The 19313-nt window shown below is 49.3% G+C and overlaps 1 protein-coding gene across 1 annotated transcript in view; it reads left to right on the top strand.

The window, feature by feature from the left end:
* LOC119975612 (phosphatidylinositol 3,4,5-trisphosphate 5-phosphatase 1-like) overlaps nucleotides 1–19313 on the top strand; it is a 181103-nt gene that overhangs the window by 51863 nt on the left and 109927 nt on the right. Inside the window, exons 3-5 of the mRNA XM_038815401.1 lie at nucleotides 15045–15189; nucleotides 15951–16065; nucleotides 17094–17234. Coding sequence (XP_038671329.1) covers nucleotides 15045–15189; nucleotides 15951–16065; nucleotides 17094–17234 — 401 coding nt within the window. The remainder of the gene's footprint in view (nucleotides 1–15044; nucleotides 15190–15950; nucleotides 16066–17093; nucleotides 17235–19313) is intronic.

The following is a 19313-nucleotide window of genomic DNA, read 5'->3' as shown; positions in this document are numbered from 1 at the left end:
AGGTCCCGCCTTGTGGGATCATGTCCATTTCACGCCAGCGGGACTAGCCAAAAATGGACGGCCGCTCGGTCCATCGGGGCCCGGAGAATTGCCGGGGAGGGACACTGCCAACAGCCCCCGACCGGCGCGGCGTGATCCCCGCGCCCGTCCGAAAACCGGCGCCGGAGAATATGGCAGCCGGCGTTGGAGCGGCAGGGCGGGATTCACACCACCCCCAAGGGCTTCTCCGACCCGGAGGGGGGGTTGAGAGAATCCCGCCCGGGGAGAGAGGATCCATTAAGGGTATTAATATCCTTGAAAGTGGCGAAACCACCAGGGCCGGATGAAATGTACCCAAGGGTATTAAAACTAGTCAGGTAGCAAATCGCCGAGGGGCATACCATCATTTTACAATCCTCACTGGATAAAGGGAGCAAGTGAGACCGAATAATTCTAGGTCAGTCAGTCTGACATCAGTAGTGGCAAATTATTGGAATTAATTCTGAGGGGCAGGATAACCTGTCACTTAAAAAGACATCGAGGACAGTCAGTATGGATTTGTTAAGGGAAGGTCGTGTCTGACAGAGGATGTTGGTATGGTTCACAACGAATAATTTGCATCTGTATTCACAAAAAAAGGGGGCAATGCAGCATTGTAACTGAGGAGGAGAGAGAAATATTGGATGTAACAATAAACATGGGAGGGGGGGCGGGAGTCTCCTGCAATCAGCGGGATGACCAGACGCCAGCGCCAAGAACAGCGCGAACCATTCCGGAGTCGGGCCACCCGGAAGTCCAAAGGTATGCAGGGGTAGGTGGATTGGCTATGCTAAATTGCCCTTAGTGTCCAAAAAAGGTAAGGTGGGGTTACTGGGATAGGGTGGAAGTGTGGGGATAGGGTCTAGGTATGAGCCCAGGTAGAATGCTCTTTCTAAGGGCCGGTGCAGACTCGATGGGCCGAATGGCCTCCTTCTGCACTGTAAATTCTGTGATTCTGTGACTAACTTGACTGAATTGCTTGACGAAGTAACAAGGAGGAATGATGTCGGGAGTCAATGGGGCGCAATTCAACGGGACAAAAACAGAGTCTCATTTTGGGTGCGTTTAGCGGGGTGTTTCTCGGGGCTTGCATCACCAAGGCCGGACTTACCTAATTTCCTGCACTGACAAGCTCAGCTCACCAGTGCAGGAAGACAACTTGCAGATTGGGGCGCAATTTTTAAATACCGCCCTGAACTTTCGACGGCTCCCTCATTGCCCCTACTGCGACCTCCAGCACCCCCGTCCCCCAACTACACCCAACGTACCTCTTAGGGGGTCCCCTCATCCCACTTCTTAAGGGCAAGGCACCCCTGGGCCTGAACCCTGGCACAGGCAAACTGGCACCCGGGCACCTTACCTTAGCACTGCCAGTCTGCCATCCTGGCAGTGAGGACAACCTGGCAGTGATCGAGATCACGACGTCTCGCAGGAGCTCATTAAATTTTGCGAGGTATTTGGAGCGTCGCGAATCCTGCGAGAGGCCTCTCAACGGCCTCATCGCGTCACCAAGTCGAGGTGCGAATCACACCCGTGGTCTACATCGGCTTCAGCAAGACTTTTGACAAGGTCAAACGTGGAAGACTGCTTAAAAGAATGAAAGCCCATTGGATGTAGGGATCTGGATACAAAATTGGTTTATTGACAGGAAACAAACAGTAATTGTTGACGAGTATTTTTGTGACTGCAAGGCTGTTTCCAGTAGGGTTCCTGAGGGCTCAGTACTAGATCACCTGCTTATATGGTCGATTAAAGATTTGGATGTAAATTAATGGAAATGATCAAGAAGGTTGCAGACGACACAAAAATTGGCTACATAGTTGTTAGGGAGAAAGGTAGCTGCCGACTGCAGGACGATGTCAATGAGCTGGTCAGGTGGGCAGGAAAGTGGTAAATGGAATGTACCTAGAGGGGCGTGAGGTGCCGCATTTGGGGGAAGTCAAACAAGGCAAAGGAATACACATATGAATAGAAGGATAATAAGAGCTGTGAGGGAAATGAGGAACTTTGGGAGGAATGTCCACAGATCTCTGAAGATAGATCGATAAGGTAGTTAAGAAGGCATATATGGAATCCTTTCTTTTAATGCTGAGGCTTGGAATATAAAAGCAGTAATGTTATGCTGGAACGATATAAAACATTAGTCAGGCCTGGGGTTGTTCTCCTTGCAACAGAGGAGGCTGAGGTGAGATTTAATGATGTACAGAATTGTGAGGCTTCTGGATAGAGTGGATGGGATTGGTCTATTTGATCTTAGCAGAGGGGTCAGTGACTAATGGATCATAGATTTAAAGTGATAGGTAAAAGGAGTAGAGGGGAGATGAGTAAATCTTTTTCACCTCGAGGGTTGTATAGGGGCCTGGATCTCACTACCTGAAAAGATAACCAGGTTGAAACTCTCCACTCATTTAACAGGTGTGTGGATCTGCACCTGAGGTGCCGTAACCTGCAATATTACAGATCAAATGTGGGACTTGGGATTGATGCTCGATCAATGACTCCAGAAGCGAGATTGGATGACAATTGAAGGCTTTATTGGACTAGATGTTTCCCCCAACAGCGCAGGTACAGAATGCAGCTGCTAGGGAGACACAGGCTCTTATACTCCGCCTTACTGGGCGGAACCAGCAGGCAGGCTTCACCAATGATATTGCTGTCTCAGGTACCTCCCACACCAATGGTCTTACAGCATCAACCTGGGTACCGTAATACCCCTAATACCGACTACCACATTCACCCCCTGTTAAAATAAAAGAGTCCGGCGGGGGTGGTGGTCTTCGTTATACAGTGGTAGAGGTAGAGGTTATGGTGGTACCCGGTATACATTAGCACAGTGTTTTTCCTCGTTATATGTCGCAACTATTTACAGTATTTATTTATAATCAGAATGAAGCAATTAGTCGATTGGGGGCCCTGGTCGTCCTCTGCGATCGTCGCAGTTTCAGCGGTGATGCAGGCGCGGCTCGGGCATCCGTGGCTCCGGGAGCATGGCTTCGGCTTCTTCATCACCCCTAGATGGGACCGGTGGGAGGACCGATCCACCTGGGATGGGGACGGCTGTGGGGTGTGCCGGTGGGATGGAGGGTGGGGTTGGTGGTGTGGGTGGGGATCCAGCGGGCACCAGGTCCTGTAGGGAGACCGTATCCTGTCGGCCGCAGGATACGCCACATAGGCGTATTGAGGGTTAGCGTGAAGGAGGTGGACCCTCTCGACCAATGGGTCCGACTTGTGCGCCCGCACATGTTTGCGGAGCAAGATGGGTCCAGGAGCTGCCAGCCAGGTTGCGAGCGAGGTCCCGGAGGAGAACTTCCTAGGGAAGACAAGGAGACGTTCATGAGGTGTTTGGTTGGTCGTGGTACACAGCAGTGGTCGGATGGAATGGAGAGCATCCGGAAGGACCTCCTGCCAGCGGGAGACTGGGAGATTCCTGAACCGTAGGGCTAGCAGGACGGTCTTCCAGACCATTCCGTTCTCCCTCTCTACCTGTCCATTTCTCCGGGTGTTTTAACTGGTCGTCCTGATCGAGGCAATGCCCTTGCTGAGCAGGAATTGACGCAGTTCGTCGCTCATTAAGGAGGACCGCCAATCGCTGTGTATGTAGGCGGGGAAACTGAACAGTGTAAAGATACTGTGGAGGGCTTTTATGACGGTGGCTGTGGTCATGTCGGGTCAGGTGATGGCGAATGGGAACCGGGAGGTACTCGTCAATCACGTTCAGGAAGTACGTGTTGTGGTCGGTGGAGGGGAGGGGCCCTTTGAAGTCCATACTGAGGCATTCAAAGGGACGGGAAGCCTTGGTGCGCTTTCTCTGGCCTGTAGAAGTGCGGCTTGCACTCCGCACAGATTTGGCAGTTCCTGGTGGCGGTCCTGACCTCCTCGATGGAGTAGGGCAGGTTGCGGGACTTGATGAAATGGAAGAATTGAGTGACTCCCGGGTGGCAGAGGTCCTCATGGAGGGCCCGGAGTCGGTCCACTTGTGCGTTGGCACATGTGCCGCGCGATAGAGCATCAGGAGGCTCATTTAGCTTCCCGGGACGATACAAGATCTCATAGTTGTAGGTGGAGAGCTCGATCCTCCACCATAAGAGCTTATCGTTGTTTATCTTGGCCCGCAGTGCATTATCGAACATGAAAACAATCGACCGTTGGTCAGTGAGGAGAGTGAATATCCTGCCAGCCAGGTAATGCATCCAGTGCCGCACAGCTTCTACTATGGCCTGGGCCTCCTTTTCAATGGAGGAATGGCGGATTTCTGAAGCATGGAGGGTGCGTGAGAAGAGGGCCACGGGTCTGCCCGCTTGGTTGAGGGTGGCCGCCAGAGCTACGTCGGACGCGTTGCTCTCGGCTTGGAAGGGAAGGGATTCATCGATTGCGTGCATCGTGGCCTTTGCAATGTCCACTTTGATGTGGCTGAAGGCCTGGCGGGCCTCTGCCGACAGGGGAAAAACCGTGGATTGGATTAGTGGGCGGGCCTTGTCCGCATAATTGGGGACCCACTAGGCATAATATGAAAAAAATCCCAGTCAGCGTTTCAGGGCCTTGGAGCAGTGTGGGAGGGGGAACTCCATGAGGGGGCGCATGCGTTCAGGATCGGAGCCTATCATTCCATCATGCACTACGTAGCCGAGGATGGCTAGACGGTCGGTGCTGAACTCGCATTTGCCCTTGTTGCAGGTTAGATTTAGGATTTTTGCAGTATGGAGGAATTTTCGGAGGTTGGTGTCGTGGTCCTGCTGGTCGTGGCCGCAGATGGTGACGTTATCGAGGTACGGAAACGTGGCCCGCAAACCGTACCGATCAACCATTCGGTCCATCTCCCGTTGGAAGACCGAGACTCCATTTGTGACACCGAAGGGAACCGTTAGGAAGTGGTAGAGCCGCCCATCTGCTTCGAATGCAGTGTATCTGCGGTCGCCAGGGCGGATGGGGAGCTGGTGGTAGGCGGGCTTGAGATCCACCATGGAAAAGACTTTGCATTGTGCAATCTGATTGACCAAATCAGATATGCGGGGGAGAGTGTACGCGCTATCTGCTATACCTGTTGATGGCCTGACTATAATCGATGACCATCCTATGCTTCTCCCCGGTCTTTACAGCCACTACTTGAGCTCTCCAGGGGCTGTTGCTAGCCTCAATAATACCTTCCTTCAGTAACTGCTGGACTTCCGACCTAATGAAGGTCCGGTCCTGGGCACTGTACCATCTGCTCCTGGTGGCGATGAGTTTGCAATCCGGGGTGAGGTTCGCAAAATGGGAAGGTGGCTCGGCCTTGATGATCGTGAGGCTGTAGATAGTGAGGAGGGGTATAGGACCGCCGAATTTAAAAGTTAAACTCTGGAGGTTACATTGGAAATCTAACCCTAGGAGCGTGGCCGGGCAGAGGTGAGGGAGGAAGTAGAGGCGGAAAGGTTTAAATTCCCTTCCCTGGACAGTGAGATTCGCTACACAGAACCCTTTGATCTCTACAGAGTGAGACCCGGAGGCCAGGGAGATTCTTTGGTTAACTGGGTGTATGGGAAGTGAACAGCGCCTTACCGTGTTGGGGTGTATGAATCTCTCTGTGCTCCCGGAGTCGATCAGGCAGGATGTTTTGTGACCATTGATGAGCACGGTCGTCGTCGCGGTCGAGAGCGTTCGGGGCCGAGACTGGTCTAGGGTCACCGAGGCGAGTCGTGGCAAAAGCTGGAGGTTTTCTTCAGGCGATGTGTGGCCAGCACCAATGGTCTTACAGCATCAACCTGGGTACCGTAATACCCTAATACCGACTACCACAGGGATTATAGGCTGAATGGGAAGGGGGAGGGGGGGCTCATTTTTTTGCCTGGCACTGACATGATGGGCCAAGTGGCCTCATTCTGTGCTGCAAACGTCCTCTGGTTCTAAGCAATTAAGCCCTGTTATTTAGTCTACCACAGACCTAGCCATGAAACAAGAAAATCTTCGAATGGTGCAGATTTTTGGGGTCAATCTTCCTCCCACACATGTTACACTTACCACAATGTCTCAAATTACTCCCATTCTATGTCCCAAATGTTATATTCTGAAAGAAACCTATCAATTTTATTCGTCACTAGGTCGAGTCTTGTGTCACCCATTTTGTTTCTTCAAATGTGCAGTGTTTTACATTTGTTTACATTGAGTCTCAGCTGTCATCGTGTCTGCTCAATTTGCATATTTTGTGTAATTCATTGTGTAGACTCTCACTTCCTCAAATGCAAACATATGCACAGGCCAGTTAAATATCCTCTGTGACTTGGTTGTTCTTATAAATTAGTGGGAACAAGGAGAGTCTCAGCATGGATCCACCCGTGGAGCGTTCCACTGAACACTTCGCCTTTCCCCATTATGGTATCACTTACGTGATGATACCTGTCACTTCCTATCCTTCAGCTGAACCTACCTTATCCATGTTAAAAGTTTTATATTGAATCCCCCCGGACAATGTTTCTCAATAAGTCTAATTTTATTGATTGAATTTCTCCTTGACCGTGCTAGCTGTCTTTTCTGATACCCTGGGGCGCGATTCTCCGCCCCCCACGCCGGGTGGGAGAATAGCGGGAGGGCCTCCCGATATTTTTCACGGCCTCCCGCTATTCTCCCCCCCCACCCCCGACCCATGCCACGAATCGCCGCTCGCTGTTTTTTACGGCGAGTGGCGATTCTCCGAGGCCGATGGGCCGAGCGGCCGGGCCTTCATGCCAGTTTCAACATGGCAGCAAACACACCTGCTCGCTGCCGTCGTGAAACGGGCGCCAGATGCCTGTTTGGGGCATCTGGGGGCCCGATTGGCACGGCAGTACCACGGTCGTGCCAAGGGGGGCATAGGCCCGCGATCGGTGGGCACCGATCGCGGGCCGTGCGTCCATAACGGACGCACTCTTTTCCCTCCGTCGCCCCGCAAGATCAAGCCGCCACATCTTGAGGGGGCGGCTGAGGGAAAAGACGCCAACTGCGCATGCGCGGGTTGGTGTTGTCCAACCTGCGCATGCGCAGTCGCCATCATCGGCCGCGTCAGCCGGCGTAATGCTTGACGTGCAGCCTTGACGACCGTCGTCAAGGCCGCACCGCCGTGACGCACGGGGCCACGCTCCTAGCCCCGCCCGCGGGGGGGAATCGGCCCCGGAAGTGGGCGTGAAGGCTGCCGTGCGTCACGGCCTGTCCCACGGCAGCCTTTACAATTCTCCGCATTTGAGGAGAATCTCGCCCCTGGTCTTTAAGCTGTTAGGCTAAGCCAGATAGTCTTGGCAAACAATTGAAGTGGTTTCTACTTATACTTAAAAGAAAGGCTTCCACTTATATAGATAGTGCTTTTTACAACCCCAGGACAGACGTCCTAAAACATTTTCTAACTAAAGAAGTACTTTAATGTGCAGGCACTGGTGTGCGAAACACAGTAACCAAAAGCAGGGTCCACAAACACTGTAAGATGATGATCAGATAATCTGTTTTCTGGTTGTGTTGGGTTGAGGGATAAATATTGGACAACCCAACAGAGCGTATTGGCCTAATCTTCCTTTAGAGTGTCGTGGGATCTTTTATGTCCACTTGAGAGGGTGGACCAGGCCTTAGCTGAGCATCTCACTTAAAAGACAGCACCATCAACATTCTTTCAGTACCACACAGAAGGGCAAGGTGTGGTTACGTTTCCATGGTCTCCAGAGTAGAATTTGAATCCATGAGCTTTTGACTCTTAATGGAAGGGGGCTGCCAATGAGCCTCATCTGAATACAGGAGGATATAAAGCTCAACCACTTTGAAATTGACCCTGTGTGCTCTTGGAAAATGCTTCAGGGCAGCATTCCCATCAGTTAAAAGGGCCCCTGTTGACTGTGAAAGTGTTGGTTCTGCTGATTAGGAGCCATGCTTCATATTTGCCACTGAACAGCAAAACCAAAACACATTGCCCCCTCTTTGTACTCTGACTCTGTCCCAGGATTTCAATAGTGCGAAGCTCAATTACCTCCCTCAGTCTTCCCTCTCCTAGTACCACCCACAGGCTTTTAATACCCAAGTTCATGTCGGCTTTCCAAGGTGGCAGTTCATTCGCAGTTGGGATTTATTTTCTTCTGATCCGAATCGCAAGGCTTGTTTTGTAGCGAAAGCAACTGCACATTCTTCATCTGACCACTGTTCAAAATCAATGGGAAATGCCGCCCACTGCCTCTGTCAAAATGAAACAATTCAATCCTCTGTTACTGTCATCCTTCAGCTGTCACTCCCCCCCCCCCCCCTTTGATGAAAAAGTTAAACCATTGGCTCCTTTATTGAAGTTCACCCACTTTCTCCCTGCTGGGGGGCGGGGGGGGGGGGGGGGGGGGGGGGGGAGAGGGAGAGAGAGAGAGAGAGAGAGAGAAACAGAGAGAGAGAGAGAGACACACCCGTCTGTACCCTGAGGCTGTTGGTCCCACTCAATAGCTCCCTTGTCCAGCGCTGATTGTAAGAATGGCTGTTTCTCACTATGGTTTTAAATACGCTTCACTGAATGCCTCTCTACATTTCCAAGGTGGGGCACACTCCGTTATATTTTTTCAGCTATGAATGTTTCTTCCTGGGGCATGATAAAGATATAGCATCTTGGGGCGGGGAGGGAGCGTGAAGTGAGGTGAGGGGACGAGGGTGGTGTGGGTGAAGAGGAAGGATTCCTCTCAGTACTACGTGAATGAGACTTGGAACAAGTTAATGATTTTGTAGCTCACCGAGGAATCTCACTCATAATCAGACAATGGAAATTGAAGGACCTAATTTTGAGGAGCCTGAGGTAAGGCCTGGTACAATATATTCATTTTGTTCTGGACCACGGTTTCAGTTTGTGCTTTGGGACTAATGTAAGTTGTGTTGCTTTCGTGTCAGGCCTCAAGTGTCAGCTTGGCAATAGGACCAAGTTCATTTGTTAGTTGGTTCTGAGTCCATTTGTTGAGAGGGTAGGGAAATTTATATCAACATGTTCCACAGCAATATCTTTCTGGGTCTTGGGTGTGTGTATTGAGAAGCTTTGGATGGTGTGTTAGTAGGCCCTCTTTCAGTCTGTTGCCCTGTGAGAGGCCTGGGTCTATTGGGAGACTCAATGTTAGGTCCTGAATCAGTGAGCAAACAGATCCTGGCTCTGTGAGTTGGTGGGCACTGGGTCCCTGTGTGTCAGTCAGCCCTGGATCTGTGAGTAAAACAAAAGATTTGCACTTAGGTAACGTCTTTTATGACCACTGTACATCCCAAAATTCTTTAGAGTCAATGTAATAGGTGGATTCTGGGTCAATGTGTAGCTAAGGCCCTAGGGCTATGGTAGCATGGTTCTGGGTCAATGAGTGTCAGTAGCTAAGGCTGTGGGTTTGTAGTAGATGGGTTCTGGGTCAATGCGTATCAGTAGGCCCTGTGTGAGTAGCGATCCCGGTTGTGAGTGTCAGTGTCACTGGACTCTGCTTTGTGAGATGATAAATATACTGTTGTGCTGAATGGGAACTGATCATCAAATTGTTCAATAACTTTTTAACATTCTGTGACAAAAAGCAAATTGAGGCAAAACATTTTAATTTAATTGTGTATATCAAGGCGATGGATGTTGGTGCTGGGAAATGGAACAAGCTCCACACACAAGTTCTACTACACCCTGTATCAGCGTACATCATTCCCAGGGCAGGTACAACATGGATCAAATATAGAGTAAAGCTCCCTTGACATTGTCACAACAATATACCTCAGAAGAGTGCTATATACAGCACCATTGCGATACAAATGTGATTCCCCACATCAGCCATCTTATTGTGGCTGAGTGTGGTTGCTAATGCAGTGCCCTATTAGAGACTGTTGTGGACTAGAAACTTGGTGTAGACTTTCCAAAACCTTCGGGAGAGCCCTTACAAGCAGCAACCAGAGGACACGTTCAAATTATTTTCTAAATGATTTGGTTCAATGCCTGAAGTGTTGCATTTTGAAAAGCTGGATGTAAATAAGAATATTTTTCTCTTGTCGTGTTAATGCACATGAAGGTACTCCACATGTTGGGTTGATATTGTTTGTTCTGTGAGATTAGCCTCAGCTGACTGAAGACATCATTGCATAGCACCAAGAATGAGGTTTGACTTAGACCTTGGCAACACATTCAATGGAAATACTTCATCTGAAAAATGTTGGCTTTTCGTGGCACAAGGGTTAGGCCTATCTGGTAAGCAAAGATGTGTGATTGAATTGAAGGCAGTGAGGGATATTTCTATGTGAATTCTAGGAACATCAGCAAAAGACTGTGATGCATTTAATTTGTCTTCTGACAGTCACAGGAACATAGGAGCAGGAACAGGACATTCAATTCCTCCATTCAACCAGCTCATGGTTGATCATCTACTTCAATGCCATTTTCCCGCACTGGCCCCATATCCCCTGATGTCATTAGTACCTACAAACCGAGAACCAGGAACTATAGTATAGGTTCACGGGGTACACCGTGTAGGGCTGAGATGAGGAGAAATTTCTTCACCCAGAGAGTGGTGAGCCTATGGAATTCACTACACAGGAAGCAGTTGAGGCCAAAGTATTGTGGGCGCGATCTACCAGACACATTATGCCCAAAAGGCAGCGCGACGTGGCCGGTAGATGCCGGGCGATTTCACTTCCAGGATCTACCTGGCTCTCCACGCCTCGTGAGACATTGCGATGTGAATCCCACCCATTGTGGACGGTTCACATTTTAGCAAATCTGCATGTTAGAGTGTGGCAACTACTCTCACGCTAATATGAACTCCCACTATCTAACTAAGGCATTGGGATGTAACCCCTTCGTTTTGGAGATCTCGGGTGAACGCCGTTCAGGGCTGGTCCCCACAAATGGGGACCGGACAAAATGGCACTCGTGGCGGTCTCCCAGCAGATTAGAGGCAGCCAGGTGCTTACCCTCTGAGTAGGGTGGCACCCGGGCACTGCTGGTGCCACCCAGGCACCTTGGCAGTGCCACCTTGGTGGTGACACCTGGATGCCAGACTGCCACTGCCAAAGTGTCCAGGTGGTACTGCCAGGCTGACTGTGCCATTCTGGCATTTTTCCCGCAACAGGGATTGGGCCCGGGGGTGCCCTGTGCGGGTGCAAAGGGGGTGCAGGAGGGACAGTTGGCGGTTCTGAGGATCCCTTTATACATGCGTTGGGGCTTTGGGGGGGTTGAGGTGTTGTGCCGGCAAACAGAGTTCCTCAGTGCAGGAAACGGAACTAAGTGCGGCCTAGTTGGGGAATTCCCCGCTGAATCTGAATGAGAACCACAGTGTGGGCAGCATGGTAGCACAGTGGTTAGCACAGTTGCTTCACAGCTCCAGGGTCCCAGGTTCGATTCCCGGCTTGGGTCGCTGTCTGTGCGGAGTCTGCACGTTCTCCCTGTGTGTGTGTGTGTGCGTGGGTTTCCTCTGTGTGCTCCGGTTTCCTCCCACAGTCCAAAGATGTGCAGGTTATTGTATAAGCTGAAGTTGACTCTTCTGGGCTGTCCTGAGGGAGTGCTGAAGGAGTGCTGAAGGACATAAGCACATTCTCCCCATGTCTATGTGGGTTTCCTCCGGGTGCTCTGGTTTCCTCCCACAGTTAGGAGGATTGGCCATGCTCATCCAGTACTGGATTTCAGCCATGGGGGGGGGGGGGGGGGGGGGGGGGGGGGTGATATAATGGCATTACTGCGCCCGACTTGCGAGATTTACATGGGTGGGATCCAGATTTGCATATTTAAATGTGCAGTTAAACTCACTTAAATATGTTTGTGCCGGAGTTACCCAAGGGGAGGCCTAATGGCCTCGCCTCAAAGACCCCGAGCAGGTACCGTTTAGCACTAGTTCCACAAACGTGGACCAGGTGTACCTGCACTTGGGGAGGATCTCCCAGGCGATCACAGGCTCTTGGGTGGTCCAGCTCTGGGCAGGTTGGTATGCTGGCACCCCCAATGCTACCTGGGAACCCTGGCAGTACCACCTGGGTGCCACCCTGGCAGTGCTAAAGTGCTCAGGTGGCATCTTACCCATGCTGGGGATCGAGCACACAGGTTCCCTGCCCTTAGGAGGTGGGGTGTGGGGGCTCAAGGACCCCTTAATTGGTAAATTGGGGCATGGGGGGGTAGGTGGGTTCGGAGGCCATGGCGGGGGGCATCCAGAGAGCGAGGTGCCATTTTTAAATGGTGCCCTGATCTCTTCCTGCACTGGCGAGCTGCGCTTGTTAGTGCAGGAAATGAGCCGAAGTGCGGCCTCTGTGGGGTTTTCTTCGCCAGGGCCCAAAAATGAAGCAGAGTCCTGTTTAATAGCAGGATCGTTCTCGGCGCTGCAAGTTCCAGGAAACACCCCGCTAAACGCACCCAAAACAAAGTTCTATTTCATTTCCATTAAATCATACCCAATTGGGTAATTTAGAGACAGTGCAAGGGTCAAGAGAGGTCAAATGCATGCCCAAATACCAAGAGCGGGGCTTGACCCAATGATCTTCAGAGGTAGGACTGCTACCAATGGCTCAAAAGAAGACTGGTGCTAGCAAGAGGGAGTGTGTGCCACAGATTAAACCAATATCAGGGAAAGCGAGTACAAGGACACGAGGCAAGCTGACTGTGACAGTTCTGATTACATGGGCCAAATCCCTCTGAATGTTGTGCAGTGTACACTGATTCTGCAGAAGTAACTCTAGATGCCCTGTTTTATTCTTGGCTGATAGAGTGGCTTTGGAAGAAGCTCAGTCATCAGAACAACTAAACGAGTGTGTCAGCCCTCCCCTGGAAGCAATTTACCATTAGTTACCGGGAAACAAAAAGTGACCATGATGCCGTCGGGAGCGCTGGTAAAATCATCTGCCGTTAACCGGTCTCGCCTATATGTGACTTCAGTACCACACTGGCGAGGCTGGCATGTTCCTGCCCTCTGGAAGTGACCCTCATCCGGGTAACTATGCATGGACATTAAAAGCTGGTCTTGTCCACATCCTAAGAATTCACTTTGAAAAAAGCTAACTTCCATTGCTCTTGATGGAAAAGCACCAGGAAGCAAAATATCATACTTCAGCACAGCCGTTGTGACATATTTACTGTTTTCGGCGACACAATGACCTAGCTGAGCTTAATAATTGTTGCAAACATAGATGTTCGGTGATTGCTGTATTTGTTTGGCTGGTGGAGGCGGAGCAGATGGAGCGTAATGTTATTCAAGTGCCTCCCGACGAGATTACGTGGGAGCACAGGATAAAAATAGGATTGAAATAAACTAAAGACGGCTTTCCTTTTGTTCACTGAGTGCCCTACAGATTTGCCCAGCGCAAATGAAAACACCTCCTCAGCAACATAGAGAGCTCGGCCTCTTCTCCAAAAGCCAGCTGAGACACAAGAAGTTAAAAATGCCCAGGGTAAAATCAAGTAAATAAACTCCCAAAAAGATACTGTTCTGGTAGCTCAACAAACTCTGTTCCTACAGCGAATAGTTAACCTTCAACCCATTGTGGTTTGTTTAAGGTATGGAGAGTTCGTCTGGAAAGGGAGAAACCATAGATAAAACCAAATTAAGGACTTGTTGCGAGAGCCGTAAATCATGGGAGTATTTTACAGCGACTGGCCATGAGAAAATTTAAAGGCACAGCTCATTCAAGGAAATAGTTCTGGAATTTGAGGATCTTGAAAGACCAATAAGAATTTCAGCTGCTGCGTCACATGTGCATGAAGCTCTGATTGTAAAGCTCTGATAAATATTGACAAGCCCGATGTACCATCAATTGGACGCGAGACACGATGAAGATCCAAACTGTGGCTTTAATCAGCTAGTTGTTAGCCCGGTGGTCGACTACAGAGAAAGGCCGACCGCCGGGAACCCTGGGTACTTATACCCCGCCTCGGAGGTGGGGTCTACTTGCCTCTCGACCAATGGGTGAGCAGTCATATGACTAGTCCCAGCCAATCAGGCGAGAGGCACATGGCCAGCCAGAGCCAATGGGAAACCAATGCTCTGCCCCAATGGCAGTGCTCCCACTCATATCACCACAAAGCCATCATCTCATGTGCATCATCTAACTAACAGGTGTGGAGGCAGAATAAGCACAGGTTTAAAGGCACTGCCAAGTGGTGCAATTGCTGGTAAAAGGTTCAGTCAGTCGGTGTCTGCCCTCATTGCTAATGTTGAAGCCACATTTTGTTCTCCTTGTTGAATATTTGAATCATTGGTCGCTTACGGACACAGGGAATAATGATCTGATTGGAGGATGGGATTGGATAGCACAGTATATCCACCAGGTTCATTTCTTTACATCATTGTTTTGTTAGCAAGTGCACTGGATTAGACAGTAAAAGCCCATTGAAAAACTGATGGCAATATTCAAGATTATCCTGACACGCCAACGGTGGGTCAATCAATATCTGACACAATTATGTGTGCGTGAAACTCTGTGTTTGCAGTGTACGTGTGTAGTGTGTATACGACTGTATGTGCATGTACGGGTGCGATTATGTGTGATGCACTATCAATGACCACAGAAACAAGGATGTAGGGGAAACACGGGTTCTTTACCCCGCCTCAATGGGCGGAGCTACCTTACAATCTGACCAATGGGTTACAAACCATTGAGCCAATGAGCAGCGAGCCTTCTCCACCAATGGTGGCTTAGCACTCCCAGGTACCGTAGTACCTCTAGTCATACTACCACAATGTGTATGTGAAACTGTGTGTGTAGCGTGTGGTGTGTGTGTAAGGCTTTGTTTATGAGCTTGTAAAACTGTGTGTGTAGTGCGTGTGGACAATTGTATGTACATGTAAGGCTGTATTTATGTGTATGTGAAACTGTGTATGTGTGTGTATGTTGGTTGTGATTGATTGTGTTTGTATGTTGTTTCCTGTTGATACAGGTATTCGGATCAAGGACAGGCCCCTATCAGATTCAGGCCTTGTGCATTGCAGAAAGATTGAGGCAAGTTGTATTAATGAGTGAACATTGAACTGAATGGGTGACACTGAAGCTTGTGGGAGGAACAAGATGTGGAAAACCAAAGTGAGGGAGGAGAGGGTGAAAGATGTTTATGGTAATTCTTGTCTGTTTGTTCCTAGGCTTCAGCAGGGATCAAGCCGAAGCACTTTCTGAAGATGCCGGACTTGATTGAATATTACAAACAGGAGAACACCGGGCTGGTGACTAACCTGCGGTATCCAGTGGAAAGAGTGGAAGAGGCGGATGGGGCGGAGGTAGCAATAGGTAATAGTGGGGAAGCATCCTGATTTGCAAGGTGGGGTTAATGTGTCCCAATTCAGCTGTGAGACAACAGCACCCCCCCCCCCCCCCCCCCCCCCGCCCCCCCCCACTCAGTACTGAGCCATGTGGATAGGGAGGCTGTCTGGCTTCCAGTCTCTGCTGAGTTAGCCGTTCTCAGCCAGAGGGCAAGCAGAGTTCTACAGTTGGCTCATTACCCTTTGACTAAGGAGATGACAGGTCAGTTAGGGCTCCTGCTTCTGACCACTGTCCAGGACTTTGGAGTGTGCACGTATCTGATGGCTGCAGAGGGAATTAGGATTAGGGAGTTGAAAAAGGCTGCTGCCACTCCATGGATTGGGAATACATGAGGTATGCTGACGTGCACGAGGCCATACTATGAGGACTTCAGCTGACCAATTGAAGTAGGCTGGGAGCGTTTACTTGCGGTGTGGACTGTAATCGGAGGCAGTGATGTGGCCAGCCTGAGGTACATTACTCCTGGGATCGGAATTGTGCATTTGTAATACTGAGCGGGTATGGAGAGGGGGGAGCGCTGATCCTGAAGCCAGAGCCATTCCCACCCCCATCAGTGCTACCCACACACCCAGCTCATATCAGGCGACAGCTGATGAACGAGTAAACAACTTTATTTGGTTCTGAGGTCAGAGCCGTTGTGTCATTTTCAGTCCTGTTAAGACAAGATATATTTTAATCTTGGGTGTGAGAGAACTGACACTGACACCTATTTCCTCAACATTTTACAGGGGCTTCCAATGTCGTTGACTCCACTGCAAGGATTCGGAGTGATGCCAGCAGGTCCCTGGTCAGTGAGACCCTTGCAAGACGCCTTGAAGAAATGGACACCGCTATTTTGGCACAGTAACTAAGCCTGAGTCCAATATGGGGGGGGGTCTAACAAACTGGCATTGGGGTGGGGAGGGGAGTGGACTTGGAAGAGGCCGAGCTTTAGTGCATTTAAAGACCTATCCTTAATTTAGTGTCCACACCATGTCACTCCACACACCTGAACCCCACCCCCACCATTCTTTACTTCCAGCTCCACTTATCTCACACCAAATTTCCTGGACTCCAACAAAATAATCTTTCCCTGCTTGGGTAAGTATAAGTGCTCATCAAGCTAGCATCCACCCAGTCCTGTTTAATTAAGTCCACATTGTAACAGTGCTGTGGCAAAGCCACACCAATGGACCACTGAGCCATGAGGTATAGGCCAGTCATTATTTGTGGGCATGCCCTTGATTAAATACTTTAGCCATGCCTTTTAAATGCCAATATTGTCTGCTCTGACTCATAGATGCTCCTGCCTGGAAAGGAAGCATAGAATGAAAACACACTGGGAGATCTTCATATGTTAGAGTATCAATCACCATTCTTGGCAGAGACTCTCGTTGGGTGAGGTATCAAATAGCGCGGGACCAAGACTGAGGTCCTTGATCTCCCACACTCTGGGTTACCGTCACTTGGGGTAACACTTTATTTTGCTGGATTTTTTTCTTTCACAACACTTTTTTCCTCCCCCACTGTCTCTGTTCAAGAGTTAAGTGGAGAGGTGGGCAAACCTACCATAGTCGGTGCATCTTTTGTCTGTTTGGATGTTTCTGAAGGTGTGTACTTTGCAGGACCGCCCTGACAGTCCAATCTTCGCCATCTCCACCACTCCCTCCACCCCCTCGATGAAAAGGCTGGCTGGCTCTCAGCAATGACCTGGTAACACCTGGCTCGGCAACATCTACTTCCAGCTCGCTGGCTTGTGACAAATGCCTGGATAAAAAGAACACTCTCTTTCCATTGGGGAAGGGTTGGGAAATGGCCCTCTTTCAGAGGCTATTTTTAATCCCTATTGTGGCTGTGTGAGGGCAGTGAACAGACTGACTCTTTTTCTGTAGGCTTCCGAGAGGATTTCACAAGGCCCTTTGCGACTACATTGAGCAGGACATACTGAAAGATGCTGAACACTTAAACTCCTCATCCGTGGACATGTGGCAGCTGCGTCTCTTACTCAGTTTACTCACCAAGGGCCTCAGCAGGTAAGTACATGCCATGCATCACTTTCAACAAGAGCTGGCATTGAACCTTATAAGTCTTGCTTCAAATCCCAAAGATATGCAATTAACTCTGTGACTTGTTATATAACGTTCACCATCTGCATTCTCAAATCGACTTGTTTATGCTTATCAAGCAACTAGAACACTTCCACTTCATAGCAAAATAATATAATAGGATCATATATGCCTTAAGTCTGATACACAGTAAAGTTCCTTCACACTGTCCCATCAACAGTCCGAGGTCAGGTACAATGTACTGAGTAAAGCACATGCTTCATTGTCCCATTAAATATTCCCAGAACAGGTACAGAATCGATTAGAACAGAATAAAGGTCCCTATATACTGTCCTATCAAGCACTCACAGGGTGGGTACAGCATAGGCTAGATAGAGAACAAATGTCCCTCACCACTGTCCCATCAAGCGCTCCAAGGTTTGGTTCATAGACAACATCAGTTAGATGCAAAGAAAAAAAATCCTTCTACGCTGTCCCATCAAACACTTCCAGGCTAGGTACAGCATGGGGTTAGATACAAATAAAGCCTCTGCTACATTTCCCATCAAGCACTTCCGGGTCAGGTACAACATGGATTTGATACAAAGTAAAATTGCCTCTACAGTGTCCAATAACATACTTCTAGGTGAGGCACAACACGGTTTAGATACAATGCGTATCTCCCACTACATTGTTACATCAAACATTCTTAAGGCAGACACAGTACAGTTAGAAACATTCCTCCACACTGTTCCATCAAACAGTCCTCGGACAGGGACAACATGGGTAAGATACACTTAGAATAAAACTTACCCCTCACAGAATGCCTGCTCCCATCCCCTAGATCCACAGCATAAATCTGAATATCAAATAGGGACTGATAACACTGGTAAACCACTCCCAAACTGGCTGCAGTGTTTCAGATGGTAAGACAGTTCACTTTAATTTCCATTTGAGACTTCAGCAATTTTGGATCATGCTTGTTTCACTTTTGACATCTGACCTTTGACCTAGCTGCAGTGAGCTTTGAACTGGCAGTGATTAATGTGCGACTGCCACGAAGTAACTCTTTCCCACCTTTGGATGTGCAGATATCCAAGTTAGAACTCAGATGCCTTGGTTGTAAACCTGCGAGTGGCAGCAGGAGCACTTTCCAGTTACTGAGCCAGCACAATTGGTGTTGAACTTTACGATGCGATCATTGTTTTTGAGTCACTTGAGACAGGAAAGGTATCCTGTGAAGCGCGGTTAGAAAGTTAGAGGTGAGATGAGGGTAACCCAGCAGACAAGCTTTCTCACGTATTGGTGGTGAAAGGCAGAGGCGAGCTGTGCTCCAGATAATGGGAAAGGTTCAAGTTTTGGGCAGACTATAGAAAGTTAGAAGCTGTTGAGGAGAAAGCAAGCGTGTGGTGTGAAACAGGAAACCAAGCTTCTTGGAGATAAATGGAAGACATAACCAGGCCCAATCACTTCAGAGACAAAAGCCTGACAAAAGTTATGGGTTCAATGACAGAAGGAGACAGCCAGGGAGAGTGAAGAAAACATGTGTGTGGACTGGATTGAACTGTAAGAGCGTCTTAAGTTTTCCCTATCTCCATCCTGTGCCCATTGTCCCTCTGCTTTTTGTAAAATGTGGTGCTATCCATTAGTCCTCTTCATGGGAGAAAAGTGAAAAGATTTCACAAGAGCTAATTGACTAGTGGGAGCACAAATGTTTGCTTGCACTATGCATTTTTATTCTACCCATTTACTCTCCTGAAAGCTGATTCTTACTGGAGTATGGTTTTCTATGGTTATGACCATCCTCTGGTACCTTGGCCTTTGTCCAATGTCCGTACTTTCCAGCAGGAGTGACTGGACAATGAACATGGCCCTGACTGGACATTGTGTTCCTGGGGGACAAGCAGCCAGGTTGCCTCGATTACATTCAGAGCTAAGATCAGTAAACCAGCACAAATCAAACGTCAGATCCAGAACCTGCATTGTGGGGTACCATCCAGCACAGTGCCTTTACCCATTGAGCTGTCAAGCAACATTTACATTCCTGGATAATGCACTCACGGGCTT

Source organism: Scyliorhinus canicula, chromosome 13 (assembly GCF_902713615.1).
Source record: "Scyliorhinus canicula chromosome 13, sScyCan1.1, whole genome shotgun sequence".
Taxonomy (NCBI): Eukaryota; Metazoa; Chordata; class Chondrichthyes; order Carcharhiniformes; family Scyliorhinidae; genus Scyliorhinus; species Scyliorhinus canicula.
The sequence above is the reverse complement of the archived record's forward strand: the minus strand, read 5'-3'. Positions and strand labels throughout refer to the sequence as shown.